The 26,699-nt window shown below is 39.2% G+C and overlaps 1 protein-coding gene across 2 annotated transcripts in view; it reads right to left on the bottom strand.

Moving 5' to 3' along the window:
* PDZRN4 (PDZ domain containing ring finger 4) overlaps positions 1-26,699 on the bottom strand; it is a 259,655-nt gene that overhangs the window by 24,945 nt on the left and 208,011 nt on the right. For both annotated transcript variants that reach the window (XM_054811607.1, XM_054811678.1), the window contains 2 exons: positions 20,392-20,645; positions 18,718-18,820 (listed from right to left, as the gene is read on the bottom strand). In XM_054811607.1, coding sequence (XP_054667582.1) covers positions 18,718-18,820; positions 20,392-20,645 — 357 coding nt within the window. The remainder of the gene's footprint in view (positions 1-18,717; positions 18,821-20,391; positions 20,646-26,699) is intronic.

Genomic DNA, 26,699 nt, shown 5'->3' with positions numbered 1-26,699 from the left:
TAACAAAAGTTAATCAATTATTCAATGTTATCCTATAGTATGACAAAGATAAACTCTATACTTGGCTACCTCATGTCCTAACATGATGTCCTAAGACTGGAAGTCTCTTGAGACTATGCTGACAAGAAAACATGCTGATCCCCTTTGCAATTTATTTGTGTAGGGAAACATGCCGACCCATTTCCAGAATGGAAACCTTGAATAAGGAAACCTTAAAAAAGGCTACCATTGCAAATAACAGAGGACAAACATGTTGATACAAGTAACTGGTTGCAAGATCAAGAAATGTAAATTTTCTGAAAAATCTCTGGGTGTACTTTAGATTACTGGGCATATGTTTGAGGTTCTTCCCTGGATGATGCTCTATACTGAGGAAGGAAAATTTCCCTACCTTCTCAAATTCATCATAATTTTGAAAAAAATTAGTAAGATCTTGCCTTATAAGACAGTTTTTTTAGCAGGTTTCCATAAGTTTTATACCTTTAAGTCCCTATTCCTTGTTCAATTGTAACTGTTACATGAGTCACCTCATGTAACTTTTCGTTACTTGGTTTTCCTTATCAATAATAAGCAGAAAACAATGCAAACACCACAAGAGTAGCAGGACATAAAAGAATAAATCATTACAGAGTGTTTGAAAGGCACTGTAGAAATATTATAAATACTCTACATCCTTCCAATATTCCCTGTCTGCCTTTATAGCAATTGTTGCACACCACTAAAAGGAACGACCAAGAGAGACTATCAAAATCATAATAGCTATTGAGTTCCCTTCACCTGTACAGTATATCAGAGTAATGGGTCCCATGAACTCTGGTAACACCATTAGAAGGGACAGCATGGAATCAAAACACAACAGTATTTTTCCTAAATGGACAGTGTGTGATCATTTCAGTTAACATTTAAGTCCTCATTACAATGAGAAAATCATCTCACCATCGAGACATAGTTAAATACCAAATTAATTTTAATTAGTGTTACTCTCCAGTGGAACAGAAAGATATTGTTTTAAAACCTGTGATTCATAGTTCAGCGTTTGGATTTTTGTGACATGGTAAGATAGAGGATCCTAAACATGTTCTGTTTATGATACAGTCAACTATTTCATTTCTTAGCATTAACTAGCATCTACCTTGTTCCATTTAACTCTGTTATCTTTAGAGGAAAAGAATGTCAGCTTTTCATGCTGGTTATATATCAGTATAGTCCAGCCTGTAAAACCAAACAAACCACTGTGCTTTCTTCCCTCCCCTCTTCGAACAAGTCTCCTGAACAGGAAAAAGCAGACAGAAAGGAGAAGGGAAGTTTTGCTACTTACAAGTACAAAATCACCAGGTTTTGAATTAGGAGCCAACTCAACACTACACATACAGCTTTTAGAAAGGGAAGTCACTGCAGCGTACTGGAGAAGGATTCCTACTTCACCAGGAGAAAGATAAAAAGTTGCCAGTCTGGAAAAGTCCTTGTGTGGTAAAACGATACAATTCAGATATGCTTTATTTTCATCCTAAAACGGATGAAAGAGCTGTATCTTGGCTCAAGTCTCTAAGGTGGCTGACAAGTTCCATGTACAAATGTGTACTTAGACAAAAGAATTCAGAGAGAGGCAGTCTATGGAGGTCTCTTTTCATTCAGCATTTTTTCTGTACCATAGGATGATTACTAGTATCTCTTGGATCCAAATCAGATTATGAATTGTTACTAGTTGCTATTATTGCAACATCAAGGAAAAAAAATACAAAAAATAAAATATTATCTTCACAGTCACCCAGAACAATGCAATTATCACTAATTAGCGAATAAGCCCATCACTAAGTAAGTGGCCATGTGCATACTCTGAAACAACCTCAGGTGTGAACCTTTAGGTTCTACCCCTTTACGGACCATTATCAGGCAGAGCTCCGAATGCTTTACATGATTTACCTCATAGCTGGGATGACCTAAGAGTTCGCAAATGCTAAAATACACCAAGGTCTAGCTGACAGGTTTTATGATTATGTCCTTGTTTTCCTCAGTTTCTTTCACAAGCACTTGTAAAGCAGTGTCCTTGTGCCAGGCTAGTTACTGTGTCGTAGCCTTGACTGCACTTTCAGAAGAAATCAAGGCTTATTGAATGCAATGAGTGGACCCAATATCTGATGATCCAAGGTGGAGGAGTCTAGTATTTACCATAAATTTTAAGAAAATAAAAGAAAACAAAACCAAAATAATAAAGAAAAATAAGAAAACAGTAGCTACTTTCCTTTTTACCTGTAGTAATAGCTGAAAAGCTGTTTTAATGTTCATCTTGCTAACGGCATAATTGACAGAATGATTAATTGAATGAATGAAGTACAAAAGGCCAAGAACAGCGTACTTACAGAATAGCTCAATGAAGAATTAACTGAGAAAGTACATTAAGGTCTGACTTATTTTAATAAGCTGGTTATACTGAAAAAAAGATCTCATCCATCTGAGCTAGTGTCAGTCTTCTGAAGCATGAAACAGAAGTGCACAGGGACTACAGGGCCTACGCACACCTTAAAATTAAGATTCATTCCTCATTATTGTCCCGTGTCTGCATTTTTATGGGTGAGATCAACCTCCAGTTTACACGCATAGCTGAATTTTGGCTGCTCTTCACACTGTCTGTCAGGGTTACTATAAGAAAGTTGTCCTGCAAAGTCAGATCAATTTTATCAGCTTCTTGCTAGTGGTTTCTGTAAACTATGAAAACCAAGCAAAGCTTGCTCTCAACCTCATAATTGTGTTTAGTAATCCCAACTCCGCAGTTCTTATCTCATCACTGGGAATGATGTAAGCACCTGAATCGTTATCAGGCTGAGCTCCGAATGGCCGAGCATCCTGGCAGTATCTCACTAATCACATTCACTTTCTTGGTCTCTTCCACATGACTGGAAGGATATACCTTTTCCAGGCTGCCAAATCACTGGTCATTGGTACCTTCTATAATATTTAATCTTCATAATGCCGCACACTCGTCATCACTGGCAAGTAATTCTGATCATGAACTAAAAATAAATAATACAAACAGAACCAGAGCTATCCCTTCACTCTTCTTACAGGAGCAGTTCAATCTAATGAAGTCCTAGGAGGGTAAAGAGCTAACAGTGGAGCTACTAAAAAGAAAAATTCATCTCAAATTCAGAAGTGATGAGAATGGTATTACACGTTACTTAAAAGCATATGTTGCAAACGAGTGTGGGTGTAAATCAGAGGAAACAACAGCCTGGGTTTGCAACAAAAAAGCATCATCATCAGAATAAATGGTGTTCTTCAGACTTCCTTTTATAATACCATTTATTTCACCTCTGAATTTGTACCATGCAGTAGGAGTTGTGACTGTCACATACAAATGATCAGGGTGTGTACAGAGGGTAAGACTACACACAAAACAGACGCTTGGTGTTTCAGACAAGTATCACATTTCGCCTTACCCGAATCATGTTTCCAACTCTCTTAGCTAGGCTTTGTTTAGCAATGATGTCTTTAACAATGACCAGAAGTAGTTTGAGGAAACTCAGAAAAAAGAAATCAGAAGAAATCATCATGACAATCTATTTTAAATATGATGAATATTATATATGGGTTTAAGCTGAAGGAGGGTAGATTTAGATTAGATGTTAGAAAGAAATTCTTTACTGTTAGAGTGGTGAGGCACTGGAAGAGGTTGCCCAGAGAGGTTGTGGATGCCCCATCCCTGGAAGTGTTCAAGGCCAGGTTGGATGAGGCTTTGGGCAATGTGGAGGGTGTCCCCGCCGGTAGCAGGGGGGTTGGAACTAGATGATCTTTAAGGTCCCTTCCAACCCAAACCATTCTATGATTCTATGATTCTATGAAGTATATTTTTCCTATGGGCTACCTGTCTCTTTAGATGAAGAGAGTCTGTGGTGCCTCCAATGTAGATTTAACCAAGTAATTTCATTTTAAGGTAGGTAATTTGTTTTCAGGTTGTTAAATATTTGTTTACTTGTGTGTGCATGTGCCTTTGTGTGTGGAGAGGAGGTAGTATGTGTGTAAGTTTATGTATATGTGTATGTAGGTACATACAGTGTGTAGATATCTGTGTTTAAGTGGGTGCCAGGCAGGTCAGTTACACTGCAGAGAGTCTCCCATGGCACTCACCAAACAATTCATTTAAGAGCATGACTGCAACTCTTGAAAACACAGTGATAGGATATACACTTATAACTAGAAGGCATAAGTGTCAGATGACCCCACAATTCACAGAACCAGAGTAGTGACATTTGCAGCCATTTGCAACCATGTAGAAGACTAATTCTTTATTAGCAACTGCAAAAAGAGAAATGGCAAAAGGAAACAAGAATTTTCAGCTTGCTAGAAAAGCTCGTCTGTCATAAGCTAGATCAGTCAAACATAAAGCCCTTCTCTCACTTTACCTCCATGATAACCGCGTGTTTAGGATGGGCTACTGTAAAGAAACAGCTCACAGGAGAGACTATATAAAGGAAACACCTAACACTGCAGCTTTCTTAAGTGTACCAATAAAAAAAGATCAAAATTGCCTGGGGTTCTGGGACTGCCAGACAGAAGGCAAGTAATACCACAGGCAAACAAAGGCTTCCTAGACCTGAGAACTACCCTAACGCCATCAAGAGTTACGCTCTCTTGTCAAAAGGATTTTCCAGGAAATACGTTGATGTCCACGTGACACAGGCTAATTGTAGGCTATGTAGCAGAAGTATTCAGTGTGAAACACAGTGCAATGAAACTGCCCTCCCCTTCACAGGTCACTGCAGGGTTCTATTGCATTCTTTCCACAACAAATCAACTGGTATTTAAATGTTTGTAGTGGATTTACTTTACAAACACTGGCCACTTCCACTGGAAAAAGAATGCTTTCATCAGAAAAGCAAAACTCTTAACTCCTCTGGCACCTTCACTATGGAACGTAATAGGCATCACAGGGTTTCAGCAGATTATAATTCAGTTTTAGAACCCATTCTGTAAATGCCTATGGAAATCTGGTAGAGTTCAAGATTTTGCCTTTAAAGCTACTGGCATTCTTGAGTTGTGAAAATAACCTAAAGAAGTAAGTTCTTTTTCCCCCTCTCTAACACTCCCACTACATTCTGTTATGCAGATTGTACATAGACAGGCACATCCTCAATGTACTCGGGGGCTATTTGGATGGAAATAGAAAAGCTATGGAGCAAGACAGAGCCACCCTAGATGTAAACAAGCTGGAACTGCTGGCAGCTGTGCTGTTACAAATAAAATTGCATTCCCCACTGTCTTCTCACTTATCAATTTTGACAGAAGACTGTCCTGACTTCTCATAAACAGCATCGAAAAGGACAAATCACATTGGGTGTCAGATTTGCCAGAATGGATTTGGTTGGTAGCTTACAACAAAGAAACAGAGGGTTATCTCCATTTCACATGGTGGGGAAAAACAATGCTCTGTCCAAGGGGTGGGAGCTCTACCTTATAGGATAAAGTCTCATTTAATCCCCATTTTTTTAAAGTCTGGTTTAGATTTAAGGATCTCTGACATAAGATTTGCTTACATCAAAGCAGAAAGGAAAAATATCAGCAAGCATTTCTCAAATGCATAATCCAAAAGCAAATACAACACAGAATGAGAAATATTTAAAAACAAAATCACTTTCCTGCTGATCCCTGCTTTAAAGCTAAACTTGGAGCCACATGCTGCTTTGTGTCCAGACAAAGAATGCTCTAGGACAGCAGGATGCTGTGGACAATGATACCAGTGTTAAAGAAAAAAAAGAAAGAAAGAAAAAAAAAAGTAACAGAAAAAAACAGAATTAATATGCTGACATATAGGCACCTATTAATAAAATATAATCTTGCAACTGTGGGAGCAGAATTTGGCCTTTTAGCTGATGAATCCTTAGATAATAAAGAAGCTCCACCGGATAAGGGAATTTACTCTCTCCCTGCAGCTCTGGAGAAAAAATTTTTGGTGTGCACTACACTTCTGTGTTGGAAATCAAATAATGCAGTAAGTTAAGGCATGGCAAGCCTGACAGTGCATATTCAGCAGTCTGATGTGTGATGATCAGTAACAGTCTGACGGCCGTGAGTGGGAGGAGGAAGACACCCGAGTGTCAGCTGAGACTCCCAACGGGTGAGGACGAGGGGCGGAGAGCAGTCGCAGAGCAGATGGGGGAGCGGGTTGGGCTGGATGAATGATGGAGCTGGACTAGGAATGTGAGAAACCTTTGATCACCACGCTATGAACAAATTTAGTGTTGCAGTGGGAGGCAGGGTCTAAGCATATGGGGATGAGATAAACACAACTTTTAATTCTGCAGGCCTCGCAGTCTTCGTGTGGCCTTTCTGACTTACTTTTAAAGGATATTTTAAGCCTTGAGCTTAAAGACACATGGTGGACTTTACAGTGAGTGTATCTCATAAGGAAGTCAAAGAGGGGAAACACCAATCCTTTACAGATTACAGGCTTCCTGGCTGCAAAAGGCTCAACAGCTGACAGTATATCCTCCAGGAAGTCACAAAGGTCCACTCGAACCTGAGTTCTCCCCCTGAGCTAGCAAGCATAATACCAAATCTTCAGATCCCTGTCAAAAAGATAAATCCAAAAATCAACCCGTATTATACATAAACTACCCTAAACACTATTAAAAATAATTTTTCCCCTATTGTCTGGATGATCACACTTACTGGAAAGTAAAATGTCCTCAGCACACGTTGTTATTTCAAACAAGCCATGGTGTTACTTTTCTCCCTAATTCTTCCACCTCCCTATTATTTCTCTTTATTTCTGTTTTTTCCCCATGGTGCAATATGCATGCTAATTTATTAGAAGTACTTAACTATACACAGACATTTTCCTATGTTATATAAGCATATATATTTTCAGCTGCTGGAGACCCAACACCCCTTCTGGTATGTTCTGCACTTGAGAAAACCAGAATTCTTGCTTTCTGAGCAGAGAGATCCATGATGAACTGCTTATATATAGTATTTCTCAGCAATCAGCTTTGGTCCTCACTTTCGGTCTTTCACTCAATATAAGTGTGAAGTTGCAAGGATACGAGAAGAGTTTAAAGTATAATTAACTAGCTGATGATATGCAGCTAAGGGTTTCCTTTTCACTCATCTTAGGTTCTATATTATCACTTTCTTCTCATTGAACAAAGTAGGTGGGAATATCACAGACAAGACAGAAACTGAACCTTATGGTAAAATGAGATAAGCAGACTGGAGTAGTAACCATTGTGCAGTGTGTGTGAATATACTGAACTGTCACATTGGCTCACAGCCTCTACATTGCAAAGGAGTTCTTTGTTTTTGGACAATTTTGACAGAAATAAAAGACAGAGATTTATTATTACATGCATTTGAAGGAAAAAATTCTGACTTTTCATTAAAGCTTCTAACCTGACCCTCATATTGAAACTCTCTGGCTTTCAACATTGAAAAATAAGAGGTACAGCTAAGGAATCACCCGTCCGAGCCATTTAAGTAGTGGGAGAGTGGGAAAAACCCTTTAATCTTTACCAGTCAGTATTTTTGGTCTTGGGGCTTTTCAGAATTTGCTCCCCAATCTGTTTTCCAATGAAAATGGCTTTGAGATAAAATGTTAGAACACACTTTCTCTTGGTTATCAGGTTGGAATACAGCACTCTGCATCTGACTAGATGTCCATTAACTAATTAGGGGGCTGGAGCACATCTCCTATGAGGGGAGGCTGGGAGAACTGCATTCAGTTAGCCTTTTGAAGAGAAGCATCTTCTTAATAAGTAGATCTCATTGCTTCCTTCAAGTACCAAAGGGAAGGATCAGAGAAGTCAGAACCAGACTCTTCCTGCAGGTACACAGTGACAGCCGCACGAGACAACAGATGCGAGTTGCTACTCAGGAAATTCCAATTAGATATCAGAAAAGTGCATCTTACCATGAGGGTAGTTAAACACTGAAAGAGTTGTCCAGAGATGTTGTAGACTGTATACTATAAACTATATTATCAACTACAACTATATCAGCTATATAATCAGCATCCACTTCTTTGCCCCTCTGTGACGGGCTCTCTGCAATTTCTGGACTTTGCGCAAATAATGGTACTTGAAAGCAACTTGGAAAATTTAGTGGTGATGTCTACTGAAGGGAATGAGACAATATTAGCACATGACATCAGTGATAAAATCTTTACAGTGACTTGTCCTGCATTTCTGTTTGCTGTTCATTGTGTTGTATCTTAAGGTCTGGAAGAGATCCAACACCTGCAAAAGCTCTATGTACTTGGAAACCAGCCTCTGCACTTGAGACTGTCAGACATTCTTCTCTGCCCACGAATGCTCTCTTTGATACATTATGGACCTTCTCAGGAGAAGACCCCAATATCTGGACTCTTCCTGACTCTAATGGTATAAAAACAATCAAATCTGTTACGTTTCAAAGGGTAGAGAAAAATCTGTTGAAAGTAAGAATTGATAAGATCAGGAACTTCAAGCCCCTGGTAGATAGCTCTTCCCCTTTGAAAAAACACTTATGCTTCAGCTGTTTCTAAACCTGATTCCCAACTCTCCTAAGTTTATTAGAGTCCTTTCACAGCTCAGACCTCTTTCTAAACTGTAGCAGGTGTCTTTGTCTAGACAACAAACCTTAGATACACAAAGTCCAGAGGTTTATGGGTTGTTATAGCTGCAGCTCAAATCAGCTGAGAATCACTTGGCATAATTAGCTTTTACTTTTGACAATAAATTTCACCTATTGCAGGTAAAATCATACTTTATTTTTATTGCATTTCAAAATGTTTCTGCCCAGCGCTTGGCTCTGTAAACATCATTATTACTGCTGCCTGCCTGCTTTGGGTCTGAAACGTGTCAGAAGATTTATCTGCCTCATCAGCACTTTCTAAACACCCAGGCAGCCAATCGAAATGGGGAGGAATAACAGATGTGCCAACATCTGCTGCAGCGAGCATTTATCTGGACAGCAGAACACGTAGCTGTAGATTCAAACTCCTAACCAGTTACAATCCACACGGTTGGACAGCCTTGATCAACAACTGTGTGAAGGCTATTTTGGAATATGAATTAAAATCAAGTTGAAAATATAATTTTTCAACTTTAGACAGCTGTGAGAAATATACCTTCCTGTAATTCAGTTTATGACTTTCAGACACAGTAAAGGCAAAATACTATAAAAAAGCTAAATTTAAGTTGAGCTTATAAAATCAGAAATTCTTAGAAAGCACTAAGGTAAAATTCCACCCCATCCATGCTCTTGTTTACTTTGAGATACATACATATTAAAATATGTATAGTTAAAATATGCAAATTTTAATCACATATATATGCCTATAAATCAAGCACATGAAGCGATAGGCAGTGACTTTTTAAACACATTTTTATTTTCCTGGCACCAAAATAAGGTCTATGGGCACCATATCCATGCTGAGTTTCAGCTGTTCAAACTTCTGTTGCACATGGAAACGTCCTCCACCCCCAAACACATACTTGTATAGACTGATGAAATCATGAGATGAAATACAAAGCAAACTCATCATCTGCTTTTTTGATGCACAATACAGTTTCACCTGTATTCCTGCTCACCAAACCATGCCCTCCAGGAACGACTATCACATTCTCTTTGAAGAGCTACCTCATTAAATAAAAAAGCAAACTTCCAGAGAAAAGACCTCTCCTGCTTTTTTGATTTCTCCTCTGAAGGCCCAGCATGCATAATATTGAAACCTTGTTTAAAGTCCGTTTTCTTGTAAAAGGTTCCCTCTTGCTAGAGGGATTTGGTCCTTGCTTCCTGTGCTCTTGAATTTCCTGGGATACTAAGCTTTAAAATAGTGACATTATAATAAGCTGTTTAACACGACTTAGGTTATTTTTAAAAGAATATGTAAAAGAAATTATTTTCTCCCATCTTTTGTCTGTATAGCTAGATTCCATGTCTCCCAGATAGACTACACGAACTTTCAAGCAGAAGGTATCTGAAAAATAACATTAATAAAACCCTTAGAAACATTTTCACTGTAAAGCATCTGTGGAAGTATGTGGTATAATAGTATAAAAACTGTCTAAACAAAACATTTCTCCAAAATAGAAGGTTTATAATCCACAGATTTCCATAAATATAAAAATATTGCCAGCACCTTCCTTTTCCTTTGCTGAGTGAAAAACACATACCACATGTTGTAATGTTGCCCAACAATAAAGTGCTTCTGAACTAAGTTCACTTTTCTTCATTTTCCTGGAAAAACATAAGCTCTGCCAACAAGGAAGAATTTTTATTAGCTTTCAGGTGAAGTGAGGAGTAACCCTATGTTTGTTTTATGAAATCATGAAACAAAATGAATATCACTGACTTGATATATTTTCCTCCCGTTTTAAAACACAATAAATGGTAATAACTTTAATAAATTTGCCCATGTCAGTTTTGTGTCTTTTTCTCCCCACTCTCTCATGATCCTCAGTAGTTGTGGACACAATTCAGATCCCTAAGTTGGGATATTCATTACTTAGGGGAGGTGAGATGACAGCAACTTCATCTACTTTGACTGTCAGAATTTTGTGATGACATACAAAATTATCAGAAACTACCCTGACATCCTCCTCCATCTAAAAGATCCAATGACTAGCAAGGAAGAAGGCTGATTTAATGGCCAAAAAAGAGATGCATTACAAGTAAAGGCTCCTGGGTTTTACTGCCAGTTCTGTCTCTGACTGGGCAAGTCTCTCAATACAACTGTCCTTAGTTCACCTGCTTGTGAATTCCTGTAGCAATACAGAATATAGTAACACAGAAGAACCTCACTGGAATGGTGCTAAGTTTAATTAATTTATACTTGAAAAGTGACTTCAATTCTTAAAAGACAGATGAAAAAGTAAAAGGAAAGGACTGCTCTTTTTACCACTCAGTTGCTCATTTACAGTGTACAATTGGCCACAGTTAGGGAGAAATTACAGATTTATTATTGTCTCTGTGTAAATTATGCTGATTTTAAATCTCCAAGGATTTTAAAAATAAAAATTTCAGTGAAATACATAATCTTGTGCTGTAGTATGCCAAATGCATGCTAAAAGAGTCTTCTTTTAATTATCACACAGTGTTATTCAAAGAACTACAGCAAAAAAAAATATTCCAGTGCTACTTTCCCATTTTAACTGTGACCTTTTCCATTTTTAGTCCGTAGTGACAGTCAGCTGGATCACAGGCCAGGTGTTAGCAGCTCAGATTTCCTTTTGAGTTAAAAGGAAGAAATCTCAAGATCATTGTAGCATTTTCTCAGGTCCAATTGAAACAACTCTAATAAGCTATTTACTTGTCCAGGAGACTTCCTCACAAGGTTTTTAATTAATAGCTTTAAAATACAGTCCATCTTTTTCTCTGGATTTGTATGATATGACAAGTAGAAATGGAAAAAACCCCACAGCACCCCAAGACCCCACAAACCAGAAAGACTCTCCTAAGCAACGAAGACTACATCTCACAGGCACACACATACCTGTTCACTTCATGTTACTTCTCAACAGCAGATGCTATATAATATTAAGAATTGCCACAAAAAATCAGAATAATGGTGTCAGTAAAATGTCTCTATATTGTGGGGTATCCATGATTCAGCCACAATCACTAGGCAGTTACAAACTGATGGTCAGAAAATAAACATTGTACAGTAAGTCACAGTTTATCTAAGCCCACTTTGACCTGCCAGATCAGACCGTCCACCACAACAGCAGCTGCATAAGATAAGGCACGTGGTGAGAAGTATCTGCTTTTCCATTGAAAGTCTACACCACATTTACCAGCAAGCCTTTTCACATCACACCAGCCAGGTCTGATGATAGTGGAAAGACACAACCTTGTCCACTATTTCAGCTCTTCTACACTGCAACACCTACGTCTCTATTAGGAACCTTATTTCTTGAAGCCTTCTCTTTTAAATTACATCTGAATTAAAAAACTGCCTTTGATTCGCTAAAGGCTCTTTTTTGAGCCATCCCAAGTTTTATGAAGTTCAGGAAAAAAAGAATCCAATTGCAGTAGGAAACACAGAAGAAACCAGCACAACCTGATAGCAAGTCACCGAGGTATGATAGTGGTTCTGCCCCTTCACATCACTGTCACCCTACCTGAACATGGCTGCAACTTGGCTTGAGTGATCCCTGCCAAAACAGGATTCCTCTCTCTCTCACCCCTTTATATTATTAAATTTTTAAAAAACCTGAACACATAACTTAATAGCGGTACAGAGAAATTCCATGCTACGTGTAAGGAATTTCTGGGAAATTCTTATCTCAGAAATGTTTTCCATTTTGATGGTTACACATCCATCTTCTGGGTTAGCTTCACTGCACAGAAACACTCATCAGGTAACAAAACAAAAGAGCCTGACTGCAGCGATCAGAAGCGCTGGCAGTGTGTGCACAGAAGCTGTTTCCATAAAAACTGTTTATTCAGGTGTTAGCAATTGAAGCAGGAGCTCCAACTGCGTTGCCGCAAGTGCCTGTAATGCTCGCACAGGGGTGTTTGCAGGCTATCACAGCTCTGAAGGGAGCTGTTACAGCCTATCAGCTCAGTAATCCTCATGTTAAAAAGGCCCTAAATATGTATTTACAAGATAGACAGATCTGTTTGGTTTACTGTTCAAATAATCCATGTGTTGAAAAGGCCTTAAATATGAATTCACAGGGCAGGCAGGTCTCTCTTGGCCTATTGCAGCAGTGGTGGGCCTTTCAGAAAGTCACCAGAGACCGCGCTTTAGCGGCCCATGAGGGCCTCACTCAGATGGCTAATCTCAACAAAATTACTCCTTCTTTCATTCTGAACAGAAAAAATACCAATAAAATCAATCACTTCAAAAGCGCTATGTCACAGAAATGGGAAATTCGAATTTGCGCCTGAAAAACAAACCTTCCCTCGTCACAGTGGGATCAGTGTTACTGGAAGAGTAAAGCAAAGCGTTACCACTGCATTGCGTCTGCGGCAATGCTCAGGTATGGTGAGAGAAACAAAGAGAACAGGAGAAAATTTTTACCTATGGGAGCTTTAAGTGTTCACTGAGAAAGGTCCACACAAAACCTTATTCATGGCCAGTTCCCCAAGTTTTCTAGCTTTTCTCTCTTCAAGCCCCATTTTAGTCATTTGTGAAAACAGCTGACAGCATCTGATCCAGAAATGCTCAGGTCAATAGGAAACCTTAGCAATTTCAGTGGGTTTGGATCAGGCCAGTGGTAAGCTTAAAGGACTAATCTACATTCACAGTTAACAGATTTATGAGTGCAAATATGTATCAAAACATTTAAATGAACGGCTGTGCATAACCATAAATTAGCACTTACATTCAACATGCATACACACACATTTATTTCCTTATTCTGACTGAAAATCTGTCCCTTGGGTCTACAAAGCAGAACATGAACTTAAGAGTATTCATTTTTGCCCTGAGCTATTAACCAACCCTCAGAGCACTATGGGTTGCTCCGCTTAGGAGGAGATACTGATGATGGAGTCGAGCAACTTTAATATGCATCTTCTAATTTCCATAAGTCCTATTTTCCAGAGGATAGGAGGAATCAAAACGGCAGATGTTTCACAGAGTTGTCAGGTGGGAAAAATCTCACATGGCTTTTTCTCAAAATACTATGCTCTTTTGTGGCTGCTCTTTCCTGGAGGACCTCTGATGCTTTCATTGTCTGGACACAAAAGGCTTCATAAAAACTGACCACAGAAAGATTTCACCTGCACATGCCTCATGTGGTCATCTGTTGACTTAGTGACATGCCCTAACTTCCTGAGCAAAAAAGTAAAATAAAGAAGCTCAATGGTTTCTAAGACCTTAAGTGAAGAGCATCAGAGTACCTCGTAATTTCATATAGGGTCAGCTGAACCCTTAGCAACTTCTCCCAGGTACTGGTCTTAATACTGTCCAATCTGTCAGCACTAGCATTTGCATGCATTAAAACTGGAGTCATCAGACACAGGCAGGCTAACACAATGGATGCCATTCTGACTTTTTCTCTCTGAAAATGCTAATCCTGGCATGGTAGGCCACTGATGTGGTTTTCCAGGCTCCCGCAAGCTATGCCATTGTACTGAAGCAATCACTTGTGCCTTTGCGTTAAAACAAGAACAAGAGCTGGAAAATCTTTTAAGCAATTATGCTGGTCTCCTTCGCACATCCACATCAATGAACACCCAAACCTCCCTCCAAAAAAAGGCCTCTCAATTTTGAGAGCAAACTTCAGACTACTCTTCCTCATATATGTAACAACACCAGTTACCTTGACCCACTGCTATTCCTTCCCAAGGATGTCTACTTTTCCTGTTTGTAAGAAGCATTCAGCTAGAAATAAGAATCTTTTCCTATCTCAGATGTATTAGATTTTAAAAGCTGTAATTCCCCAGAGATATTGGCTCTCACAGCAAAAACCAATCACTTCCCATTTTGACTCTGCTCAAAAGCTACTTCAGTACATACACGGTACAAAGGTCTCTGCCCTTGGATAAGGACCTGTTGACTAAATGACACTACCTGCTTGTGCCTGCTTGTAACATCTTATTTTCTTCTGCCCCTCTTACTGAAAGGCAGTCTCCCCAGACTGAATATGTAGGACCAGATATGAGTGATGCTTTCTTTTCTCCAGCTTTGTCTTTACAACATTCTTTGCAGGATTTTTTACCTATTTTTCCACTGTTCCACCACTTAAGTGACTTTGTCCCCTTAATTTCCATATTACTGCCATGTTCCAAACCAAGTATATGCTAATTCTCTCTCCTGGATTGTAGATTCAGAAATGTTATTAAAGAAGTGCATGTACATTAGCTTATTTACCCCTCTCTAGCACCAGTATCCTCTGTTCTTCTTACAAGGACAAACTTTAGAGCCATGTTTAACACAGATTTACTGGGGGCTGTAATACTTTTAGTCCTTTCACCTCATTGGTGCCAGAAAGTGTGATGTATACTCTAACATCATGTGACGTAATTCCAGGAGCACAACAACCACTCGCAGCCAGACTGAGTGGGTTTGTCCTGAATATCTTTGGCTTTCTTTCAGTGATATTGACTGCAAGTCCAACCAAGCATTTACAAATCGGTGAATTCCCTCTTTATCTTAAAAGTCCTCATGGGTATCTGGCTATGCCAGAATTGCAAATCTTTTGATCTCTTTCTGCCAACACTGACTGATGCTGGCTCTGACCCCTGTCTCAATATCTACCAGCAATTTGGATTCCTTTTAGGGCAAGTTTTGCAGCAGCAACATAAGGATGCTCAAGTTGGCTATCAGCAATCCCCCAGCTTTGTCATCTTCCCAGCCATTTGTTTAAAGTATAGTACTGTATGGAGCCTAATGAGCCTCCCAGGGAGTTCACCCTTCCAAGACAATTGGCTTATACTTGAGTTTATTGCACTGTGACAATCTGAGCACAACCCACTGGGTTTTTCTAGCTTACAAATGGAGTACAAGAGTCTTGTAAGCATCTAATCCTACCAAATCCACTGGCAAGCATAAGTCCATATCCCCAGTGCTGGCTATCATGCGTGATCCTCCTGTTTGTTTCTTATGGTGGTAACTCAGGTACTTAAATGCCAGCACATATCTGTAAGCATGTTCCAAGCTCAACGAAGCTTTCCAGGACATTCCGTTTCTTGGAAAACATTCTTGTTTACAGCACCTCAGTTGCTAGTCATCTTATTTTCTTACTTGCTAATTTGGCTGAGCATTCATAGAATCATAGAATTGTTTTGGTTGTAAAAGACCTTTAAGATCATCAAGTCCAACTGTTAACCTAGCATTTTGCATTTGTGTCTCAGAACTGATGCATTCTTCGCTTACAAACCATTTCTAGGAATTAACAAGGTGTTGCTCTAGTTCTTTTCCAATCCTTTTCTGAAATCTCCAGGTTTGGCTTTGAATGAATTTAAAAAGTATTAAGTTTGCCATGGAGATCTGTGAGCTGCTTATCTGTATCCTTTTAGTACAATGGGAACACTAATGTTCAGCTTGGAAACTGGACCATATTCCTGACACCAAGTCAGTTTTTTGCTGTGTGTGATTATCTAAGGTTCATACCAGAAAGCTGTTACAAAGAAAAAAACAGTTATAAAGTCAGGGAGCACTGATACAATCCTCCTTCTACAGAAAGCACAGTAATAACAATAAACCTCTTTCCCCTAAGCACAGGAGAAATTGGATGGTGGGAGGTAGAGAAGGCTCTATGCTTCTTCCACTCAGCCTGCAGCCCACAGGGTGGCATGAATGGAGAGCTTCTTCACCCTCTCTTCTTGCTGCTTTCACCCTTAGATGGTGGATGGACAACACTGATTTTATAAGTTGTTGTCTTCCCAAGTGCTTGAGCATTTTTTCCTTCCTCGATGCTGCTGCCACAGCACAGCAGCTTGTGGAGCTATGCTGGAAATTAGATCAGACAGCTGGGCTAAGTTAAAAACAACCCTTCTAAAAATCTATTTTAAAAAAAAATATTGGATTACTTCTCACATCCGTCACAAAAAATAACGCTGGCATAAGTGAGGGGCCAGAAAACATCAGGGCAAGAGTGGGACTGAGTGGCCACAGCAGGGTACACCTAAGCCAATACTGTTGTAGAGACCTTGACAGCATTGGACCATAGCCTCTGCTATGCTCACTGTCCTGCTGCTTCTCCCCTGGATTGGCAACAGCAGCTAGTAAATCCCTTTTGACTCTGTCTGTTATAGGAATTTTTTTTTGGATGGAGATATATATATCTCTGGAGACAAGGCTTTTAATTTTTCCAGCTACCCAGTTACAGCAAGGGAGCTTAATAACATCTTACAAGGCTCTGAAATAACAGATAATACAACCAATGAGTAACCTAAATCATAATATTACCATATGGGCTTAAATTTTGGGAATGTCTTTCATGTTTAGAGCTCTGCTAGGTAAAGGCTCTGAGATATTCTTGTTTCTCCCTCAAAACTTTCATACTTAGTAGAAAGCATTCTTCTCAAAGGAAGCTAGACAGTTCCTTCCCTATTTAAATTTCACATGAAACACTTTATTTCAGTCACTCAGTGAATTTGCCTTGGGCAACTGAATCACAGCTGACAGGAAATTAATGACTATGATGGTGTGATTAGTAGAGATTACAGGCAACTGAGAACCTGCCCAAGCATTTGCCGTTGTCACAATACTTATGCCAGCTATTATTAGGGATTAATAATGGTCATAAAGAGGACTTGATTCCACCAGGTAGACTCTTTAAAAATTTGAAATCTGTTAGTATTTTAATATATCACTGATATTCTGATTAAATGGGGAAAATTATTTTTATCTAACCTTCTTTTTTTAGTATTTTTTTAGATGCTTACATTACTAATTTATTTAAATATTGCTAGAAAAATATTTTCTATTACATTTAAGGAAGAAGTACCATAAACAAACACACTTGACAGAGAAATTTAATATTATATTACACACGGGGAGTCAAAACAGAACTTAAGCTCTGAGACTCTTATGCTGTGAGATATCACACCAAAACCCAAGCGGGAAGAAATAATGATTTCACTAATCCCTAGCAATGATTTTTTGAGGAGTTCAAATAAAAGTTTGCTTGTTCTGATTGAGATTCACTAAGTAGATGTTATTTGATTTTTCTGCTTCCTGGGGAAAGAACTTCAGATTCCCCAGGCTGCTAGAAGAAAAGAACAATGGGCTGAACTTGCAATAGAGCATCTTAGCTGCTAAAGACATGATAAAAGTGAACACGCTGCATTATTTGCCAAAGCTTTTGCCATTCATTTCATTTCCAAATGTCAACCAGTTATATGAAACCTTTAAAAAGGTTTCTTAAGGTAGAGCAAACAGGAGGATAGGATATTTTTAATCTCGCATTAAAGATATTTAATTATTTATAATCACTCTTATTTAAAATACAGTAACTTGAACTTAGGCAAAGACTCAGCAGTGTTTAATAATAAAAAGAACCATCTGCTTCTTATGCCTGTCCCTACAAATGTTTTGTTACTGGATGACAGTGGAAAACGTGAAAAGCTAATGACTGGCCGACAAAAAGACTAGTTAGATATTGAAATGAAAATCTAATAAAAAGCATCACTAATCACATGTTATCATTTTTGGGAAGCCTCACATAATGATTTTCCAGTGACTCAGAAACACGTTCACCCTTGTCACTGGAGAGTACAATGCATTAACAGCAAAGGGAGATTTGTGGTACAGAGCGCAATTTCTTGTAATCGCAATACTAACAATGCCAAATATCAAAGAACAAGTAACAGAAATGACATTAATTTTCAAAGTTGTAGCCTGATCTTACAAACACTCAAGCACACATCCAAGTACCTGGAAGACCGATCCCTAAGGCATGAGGTAATTCTTAAAATTAGGAATAAAAATCAATTAAGCTTCAAGTTTCCATTAATTTTGGAAAGGTTGCTTTAAAGTGTTAAAACTGCAAAAGCAAAGCATCTGAGTTACACTCTCCACTGTACAAAGAGGGAACATGCTTAATAAGCCTCCTGGACTTGGATGTAGCCACCCCCGCAGAATTCTGCTTTCACATTTCACATGTGTAGCCTAACCGCAGTAAAGCCTGTGACATTAAACAGGTATAAAATAAAATAGTCTTTGGTGCCAATTCTTTAAAGAAGTATTCCCACTCTTATTTTTTCTCAGAGGAGCCTGCTATCAGCTGTGCAAATACCATATCTGTAATAAGAGAAAGAAAGGCTGCGGTGTGCCAGTGATCTTACCTCATACTCAAAGTCCTCTGCTCTATCTGCATCAGCAGGCAGGCTGGAAAGATACTCATTACCTTCATAAAATTCATGCTCCACTGGGTGAAGAGAATGGCAGCTATGTGGAACAAAGCAGTACAACAACAGTAGATGAGACAATAGGTTTTTTTAAATTAAAAAGTGATAAAAAACCCCTCACTTCTCTGTAGTTTCCTCATCTCTGGAATGCTACTCGGAATGGCCTGACAGCCTGAAAGAAACTGTACCAAGAAGTAGCAAGGGCTGGTTTTTTTTCAAAAGCTCATGCTCCAGTTGAGTTCATTTTGCTGGGTTCATCTTTTGTCAGATTTACACTGGGTGATTTTTTAAAAAGGTCTGTTTTGATGCAAACTACTTAATTGTGACAATTTGGGATTTCTTATGCTCATAAATGTGCCTAAGTCCAAATTCACATGCTGTGTCATGGCTGGGGGCAACTCACTAATTATATGATTACAAAATCTTGAATATCCACAATCTACAACTCATACGAGGCTCACAAATTGTTCAAGAACTTGCATAAAAAACCTTGCATTATCCTCTTTTGTTAAAGTGATAACAGAGTGCATTTGAGTAACTGCGCACTTAAAAAGGTCAGTAAAGTGCATTGTTAAATGGGCTTGGAGGACAAAGAATGAGGTCTTTATAATGTGCACTTAGGTACAGCCTTAGACCCAAGGCTGGATCCCAACCACACAGCACTCAGTGTGGATTTATCTTAGCACAGGTAAGAAACTTTCTCCCATGTTGAGGGCATAGGAACTTCAATCACAGTAGCACACAATTTAGTAATATCCAGTAACGACTCAAAAATATATCATGTTCCTAGCTGTGCAGCAGTAAGTGGTAGGCTGAATTCAGCATGTGGCTGGCAAGTTCTCTCTGAGACAATAATTTCCCCAGCTTACCTAGAACTTCTAAAAATGGAGCTACATCAAAGTCAAAAGTGACATGTTCTCCATTGGCATCAATTCTGCAGAGATGCACAGCATGCCAGGAAGTCAGTGGGAAAGCTCTAGGGCTATCATAGTTTTGCTGGCTACAGCAGAGGGCAAGGGTCAATCACTAGAAGATGTTCCTCTTGAGGTGGAGTCCAAGGAGGAAAGCATCTACACTCTATTTTTGTATAATCACCACCTGCTGACATTTGCATTCAATTCAGTTTCAAAGAATTCAACTGAAGGATAATTTAATTCATATCATTTACCATATGACACATGAAATTGTACTTTTGATCCCTATATTTTTGGAATTGTTTTACTTTTGATAAGGAGATCTTTAAATTAAATAATTTACTTCATTGATTTTTTTGGTAAGAAATTTGGAAGAACAGAAAGCAACAAGATAGCTCTTTCCAGGTTTGAAGAAACCTTTTTGGTACTTTGGAATGCAGAAGTGTTTTTCTTCTTGACTAGGGCTTAGCTTTGCCTGAACAAACACATGAACACAAATTAAACATGGCCAAGACTCCTTCCTGTAGCAGAGTTTAGAAAAACTATCACTGAAATGATCCCTAAATGGGACAGTGGTTATCAATGACATTTTTAATGTATATAAAGTGGTCCTGAGACTTTTTCAAGTGAAGGCTACAAGCCTACCACTGCAATGCCTCAGTCCCACAGGTAAATAGCAGGAGAAGATAAGCCATACCTGTCTGAAAGTAGAAAAGGGCAGATATCAGGAACTGGTGGTGTGGAAGGCCTTAGTTTGGCCAGAGCCATAATGTGCTCGAAAGTGATGTCAGTCTGAGTGCTGGCATCCACAAGACGAAAATCCTGAGAGCTACCATGCGCTTTGCTAATCGGGGCTCGTCGTAAAACCTGAACAACAATTGGCTCCTTGGCATTGCGAAAAGCTTCCACTGCTTCTTCGTGAGTGGCCTTAGAGAGGTCCTTCCCATTGACCTAGAGAAAAACAAAAAAAATATACCAAAGATTATTCACAAGAGAAAAAGCAGCATAAAAATATGAGTGTAAAATATAGAGGGATGAGTTATTTGTGTAGTACATCAAGCCACGTGCTGACCTTACTTTGGCATCATGCAAGAGGAAAGATAAGGCTAGGAGGAGAAATAAATTCTTTAATCTTTGCTAGAAATTAGAAATTATTTGAACTCTTCCATAACTGTCCCGATGGAATCTGAACACAGCAAAGAAACTACAGCATTTAAAAAGGACATTTAAAATTATTTCTTTCATGCTATTTTATTCACCTCATAAAATACAAATAAAAAAGGAAGGGTGCCTTTAATTTTCAATTTCAGTATTTTCTGTAGCGTGCAACTGTTTTACAGGATTTCTGGCACAGCATTGTTATTAATGCAGATGTCAATAAACATGTCTCTGATGTCTAAAAAGAAACAAGGCCAATTTTCAATGTTTTGTCACTTATCTGCTGTGGCCATTATACAATCATTAAGACCAAAGATAGGAAGATTTGACTAACAGTCAGCTGCTGCTCTTTTAAGGAAAGAGAAATCTAAATCAAACAAACTGAAGAAATAATTTGCTACAAACGGATGAATAACAAACCAGAGAAAATTATGCTGGAAATGCAGCATAGCTTGGCAAAACTAAACGACTGTGTCGAGGTTTCTCTCTGCTGCAAGCAAAGCAGCAAATTCCTCCCTGTCTAGAGGAGGCCTTCTGGTATTAAAAAAAGATAACTGCAAGGCTGGGTGATGCTAAATTCACATGAATTCAGGTGTTTAGGGAAAACTTGCCAAGTATCAGCCCACTACAAAATGTGAGAGCTAATTAGCCAATTGCAGTCAGTACCTAAGCCCTTGGACACAGGGGCTGTGCAACACCCTTACGCAGAAAATACTATTATACTGTTTCCAGAGCAATGGGACTGCTGTTAACTCCTGCACAGGACCACTGTTGTGAGCTGCTGTGGAGATGAGGCGATCCTGTGCTAGGGTAGAAAGGTAGGGTTTTCTAGTAATGAGTGTGAATAGCTAAGGGTAGTAAAGCCTGATGAAAATTTGTATCCCTGGGAAAAACTCTACACTAGCAGGAAATCAGAAATGGGATTCTACTGCAAGTTCATGCTCAAATTACCTTTGTTGTATAGACAGTGAAGTGATAAAACTTCTGCTTAATGAACTAAGTCTAAACCCTCCCTAGAAATGGGACAGATGTCATAACTGACTTTTCCCCAACGCCTGCAAATACTGATTGAACGCAAACTTGCTTTGCCACATCGCTCTTTCATTCAAGAAATTCTTGGAACTTTCTTGTCGAAAAAGGAAAAACATGCAAATAAGAACAATGCCAGCAAACTCAAAAAAGCCATTCAGCAGCTTTCAGCAACATTTTTAAGGCTTCCAGGAGAAGTATTTGCAATTAAAAATGACGTATTTGAGGCAACACGTGTAATCATAGTCCTGTCTATTCATGTGGATGGTTATGATACAGCTGACCACCACTTACATGTATATATCAACTCAATACATTTCTAAAGTGTGTGCTTGAGTGTAAGGTAGAACCAGCTTTCCTCTGACACAATTTCCAAAGCAGCAGCATGTTTATGGCCACGTTACTTGAGAAGGCATGCAAAATAACCACACCATAGTGTAGCCACCAATGAAAAGGTCAGTCGCTCTTTCTAACTAGCCCTGATGCTGTATGTGGTGATGAGAAGGCTAGAAATCACCTGTACAGATTTCTATACATAAACAAGCTCAAAACTCCCTGTGCTGAATGCCCGGGATCCCCAGGAGTACTGTACCACTCTAACCTAGACTGTGATCAAGGAATATGAACAGCAGCTAGCTTAGTCACCTCAGTTTAATGTATATGTACCATTTCTCTGATGACTGAAGCCAAAAATGTTAATATTTTATGTTAAGATTTTATCATTTAAATTATCATCCATCAAATTATAACCTTGGGTTGTATTAATCTAAGTTACATGGAAAAATATCAGTGGTATATAAGAGGAAGAGCCAGAGCAGTCGAAGAACAAGTTATGTTATAAGAAAATAAATTTCCCCAAGGAATAAGCTTCTGCAAGCCCTCCCTGACAGCACAAGTTACACTGCCAAGGTGTTCAGACTCAGCCCCGTCTAATAGAGGCAATTAGAGATAAAGCTTCAAGCCTGGTTCTTCTAGACACTCTTCAGTTCCTGCCTCTGCTTCATTATTGCTTCTAACTCAGATCCTATCAAGGACACAACTTACGACAGTTTTCACAGTTTCTGCAGTTTTTCTAACAAGACTGTCCTACAGGCCCTCTGAGTAACTCTCATTCCTAAGGCCCTAGGAACAGAAAAACTACTTTCCTGCCTCCCCAAACCCTTTTAATACTTTTTAAGTTTCGGATAACTATATGCTCTTTCTCCCAAAAGCAAATGCTTGGGAATAAATACCACATAGCGCTGTATCTTTTTTTTCCACCATTCAAGTATAAAACACACAGTCCTGTAACCCAGCTGAACCATGTGGGTTTTGGCACAAGCTGACCGTTTTATCACATACCCACATTAGGAAAGCAAAAAGATATTTAGATAGCATATAAAATATATTATTAGATTTTTTTTTTTGAGAACCAGAAGCTCTGCTTTATTCACATCAGTCAATACTTATCACTTATTCTGAGGAAATAGACATAAATTCACAACAATGCCATTTACATGCAAATTTCACTTCCAAGGAGTAATAATATTTTAAAATCACATGCATGTGAAAAATCACAAAAGATATACATTTTCATTTATCCTGGGAACCGATAGCTGACCTCTATTTTCACTTAAATGCCTGTTTAATTTAAAGACTTTAAAAACATTCCATCCTTTACGTTGGTTTCTTATGAAATGCGAGCACTTCAAACACCCAATACTTGTTTAAATTGTCACTTGAAGTTCATCAACACACTTTGTCGATCTGCATAAAGGTCACCTAATTTATGAATGCCGCCCTTCTCAGAAGAAAATCTATAGCTGAATTACTCTATTCTGGCAGCTGTCCTGCCCACTTGGGGCTAGGAAGAGAGAATTTATTTTAAAATCTAAATCCAGTACTACAGATGGGGTTGGAAGTTCTCTTCATATAGCTTCTTTAAGGGTTTTCTGCCTCCTGCATTATCCCCCAACTTAACACTCACATACAGTTACCCTGGGAGCTGTAGACAGCTGAGCACTTATTTACAGCAAGCCACTTACAGGTTCTTAGTGAATGATTAAATAAATTCCTTGCCTTGGAAAGGTTACTTTCAGTGGAATCCAGGGTACTATTTTAAGTGGATAGAGAAATCAGTCACTTTTAACAGTCAACACAAAGACATGGGAATACATTTGTTGTAGCAGATGGGCTAATTAATCCACAAGCAAGTTATGAATGTTAAGTAAAGAATATATCTTTTCTCATGTAAACCATCCTCCTGCCCTGTTTGATTAAGCTTCTGTTTAATGAACACTCTCCCCCCGCTTTTGGACACTGCGAAGTCCAGGCCACTTGTCAACATCTCCCCCAGAGTGACTGGTGGCCACTGCCTGGATCCTGGCCATCCCCTTTAGATTCTTGCTCTAAATCCAGCCACATGCAAAACTTCATCAGCATCAGAAAATAAACAAGCAAACAGGCTTTGTCTTTCATGCGCAAATCAACTGACATTGGCCAACTGCCACTTCTAATGCCAGCACCGCTGTACATAGGCTTATTCCCACTCACACAGCAGTGGACAGCACAGAAAGAAGGAGAGACAGGACTAAATAACAAAACAGTGACTATAAAACAATGTTGGCAAATGATTGTTAGGTAATCCTAGTGCTTTGAGTTTTGAAAAAAAAAAAAAAACCCAAACATCAGTCCTTCATTGAAGACTGCTTCCAGGATTTAAGTGCTTGTGACTGAGAAATGAAATAGCATTGTCTTCTAACACTTTTCTGCTATTGATAATTTCTTTTAACATTGGCCAGAATTTTTGATTTAAGAGGGCCAGAAATGTTGATATGTTTCCTCTAGTCTTTACTTTCCCAATATTAAGAGAAAAAGAATAAAAGGAAAAAAGGAAAAAGGGAAAAAGGAAAAAAAAGAAAAAAAGGAAAAATCATGTGTAGTCATGTGAATCCAACCATCACAGAAGGTGTCACATTAGCAGCTCATGAGATAACCTCCTATTGCCAGCAAATACCTGGCATATGCAAGTTAAAATTTAAGATCTGCTCTGCTGAAGTAAAATCCTTGGAGACCCTCCGTTTAATCAGTAAGGGCAAAGGGAAGAATAACCTGAGAGTTCTGCTAGAGCAGAGACGTCCAGACATTAGGGTTTCCCAGAGAAATGACAGAGATGCTACCTGACGTGATGATGGAGTTCACACAAGGCGCACTGTCCTAGGAGATTTCAACACCCATGCAGAAGATGTGTCTGACCTGACAGGTGCTAAATCTGCTCTCATCACAGCAGCCTGTTCACCTCTAATCCCTCACCCTAAATACATCTAGGCTACCACACCCTGGGTGCATCCTTGGATGGCAAACTGGCACGAAGGATTGAACACTGTCCCTTAGTTTTACCAGTCCTTCTTTAGGACAGGAATTTGAGCCCTCCCTAACTGCAAGCCACAGAAAAAGAACAAAACCATACCACCTTCCTCCCAGACTTATGTCAGCACATACAGACCCTAGAAAACTTCTACTGCTGAGGGTCGCCAGCTGTGAGGCTGTCTGGGCAGGATGGGGGAGCACAGGACATGTGAGCTACCAGTGGCACACGTGCTGGAGAGGACACTACAACTCTTCTGCTAACACAAATGTGATAGCTCATCTACATAAATGGCTTTTGACACGCTGACCTTTCAGGTTACAGTTCAGTACTAAGCTGCATTTCTTGTGCAAGTTAATCTGAAAGGTAGCAAATTCAGCCATTACCCAATACCACTATATGAGTCAGGGTTCAGGCAAGTTCAGTAAAGGGACAACTTTTATTATGCTGGTTAATGACATTTCCTCTTCTTTAGCCAGATGAGTTAAGCGATGCTTGTTCGCATTTGATCCTTTGTTGCCCTGACTGCCAAATCTTGTCATCCCTCCTGAAATCTACACAAGCTCCTGAACACGGAGGCTCTGGCTGCTTCCCTCAGGCTGAACCACAGCCTTGTAACGGGAGTTACATCTCCACTACCTGTAAAGCTGAGGCTTGTCCTGTTTGATAGTTCATGTAGCTGGTTTGACAATACTGAATAGACCCAGGCAATGCCAGGTACTGCAGCCTGCTGTGCATCTTCCTATGCGTAACCAGCACCACTTCCATTTTCCAATATTTAGCAGAAATCTACTGGGGCTGAAAAGCCTATGGCTCACCCTTAACCTAAGCAAGACAAAACAAATGCTACAAAAAGTGGGAAAACATAGAAATATACATATTTCCACTCTGTAAAGCTTTCTTCCAGAGGGAGACAACCCAGTGACTTCCCAGCAATTTTTATTATCTAAAAAGCAGCTGTCAGAAAAAAGCACCCTTCTCTCAACCGACCTCAAGACAGTGCTTCATTCTGCAGAGTTGTCCACCACAATCAGTGCATCTGTGGGCAGGTCTGATAGCTGCAACTCCTCTCTATGAAGGACATGTCACATCCCCAAAAGACCCCAGTGAAGAGCTGGACACTGCCTGGAAGTATTGTCTAATGAGCTATCCTAGGGAATTCAAAAGATTTTTAAACTGGATTGGAAAAAGTGTCTCAGGTAGATCATAGATTCATAGAATCATAGTATTGTTTTGGTTGGAAAAGACCTTTAAGATCACAAAGTCCAATCGTTAACCTAGCACTGCCAACCATGTCCCTAAGTACCTCATCCATGTGTGTTTTAAATCCCTCCAGGGATGGTGACTCAACCATTTCCCTGGGCAGCCTGTTCCAATGACTGACAACCCTTTTGGTGAAGAAATTTTTCCTAATATCCAATCTAAACCTCCCCTGGCACAACTTGAGGCCATTTCCTCTCATCCTATCACTT

This window comes from Grus americana, chromosome 1, assembly GCF_028858705.1.
Source record: "Grus americana isolate bGruAme1 chromosome 1, bGruAme1.mat, whole genome shotgun sequence".
NCBI lineage: Eukaryota > Metazoa > Chordata > Aves > Gruiformes > Gruidae > Grus > Grus americana.
The sequence above is the reverse complement of the archived record's forward strand: the minus strand, read 5'-3'. Positions and strand labels throughout refer to the sequence as shown.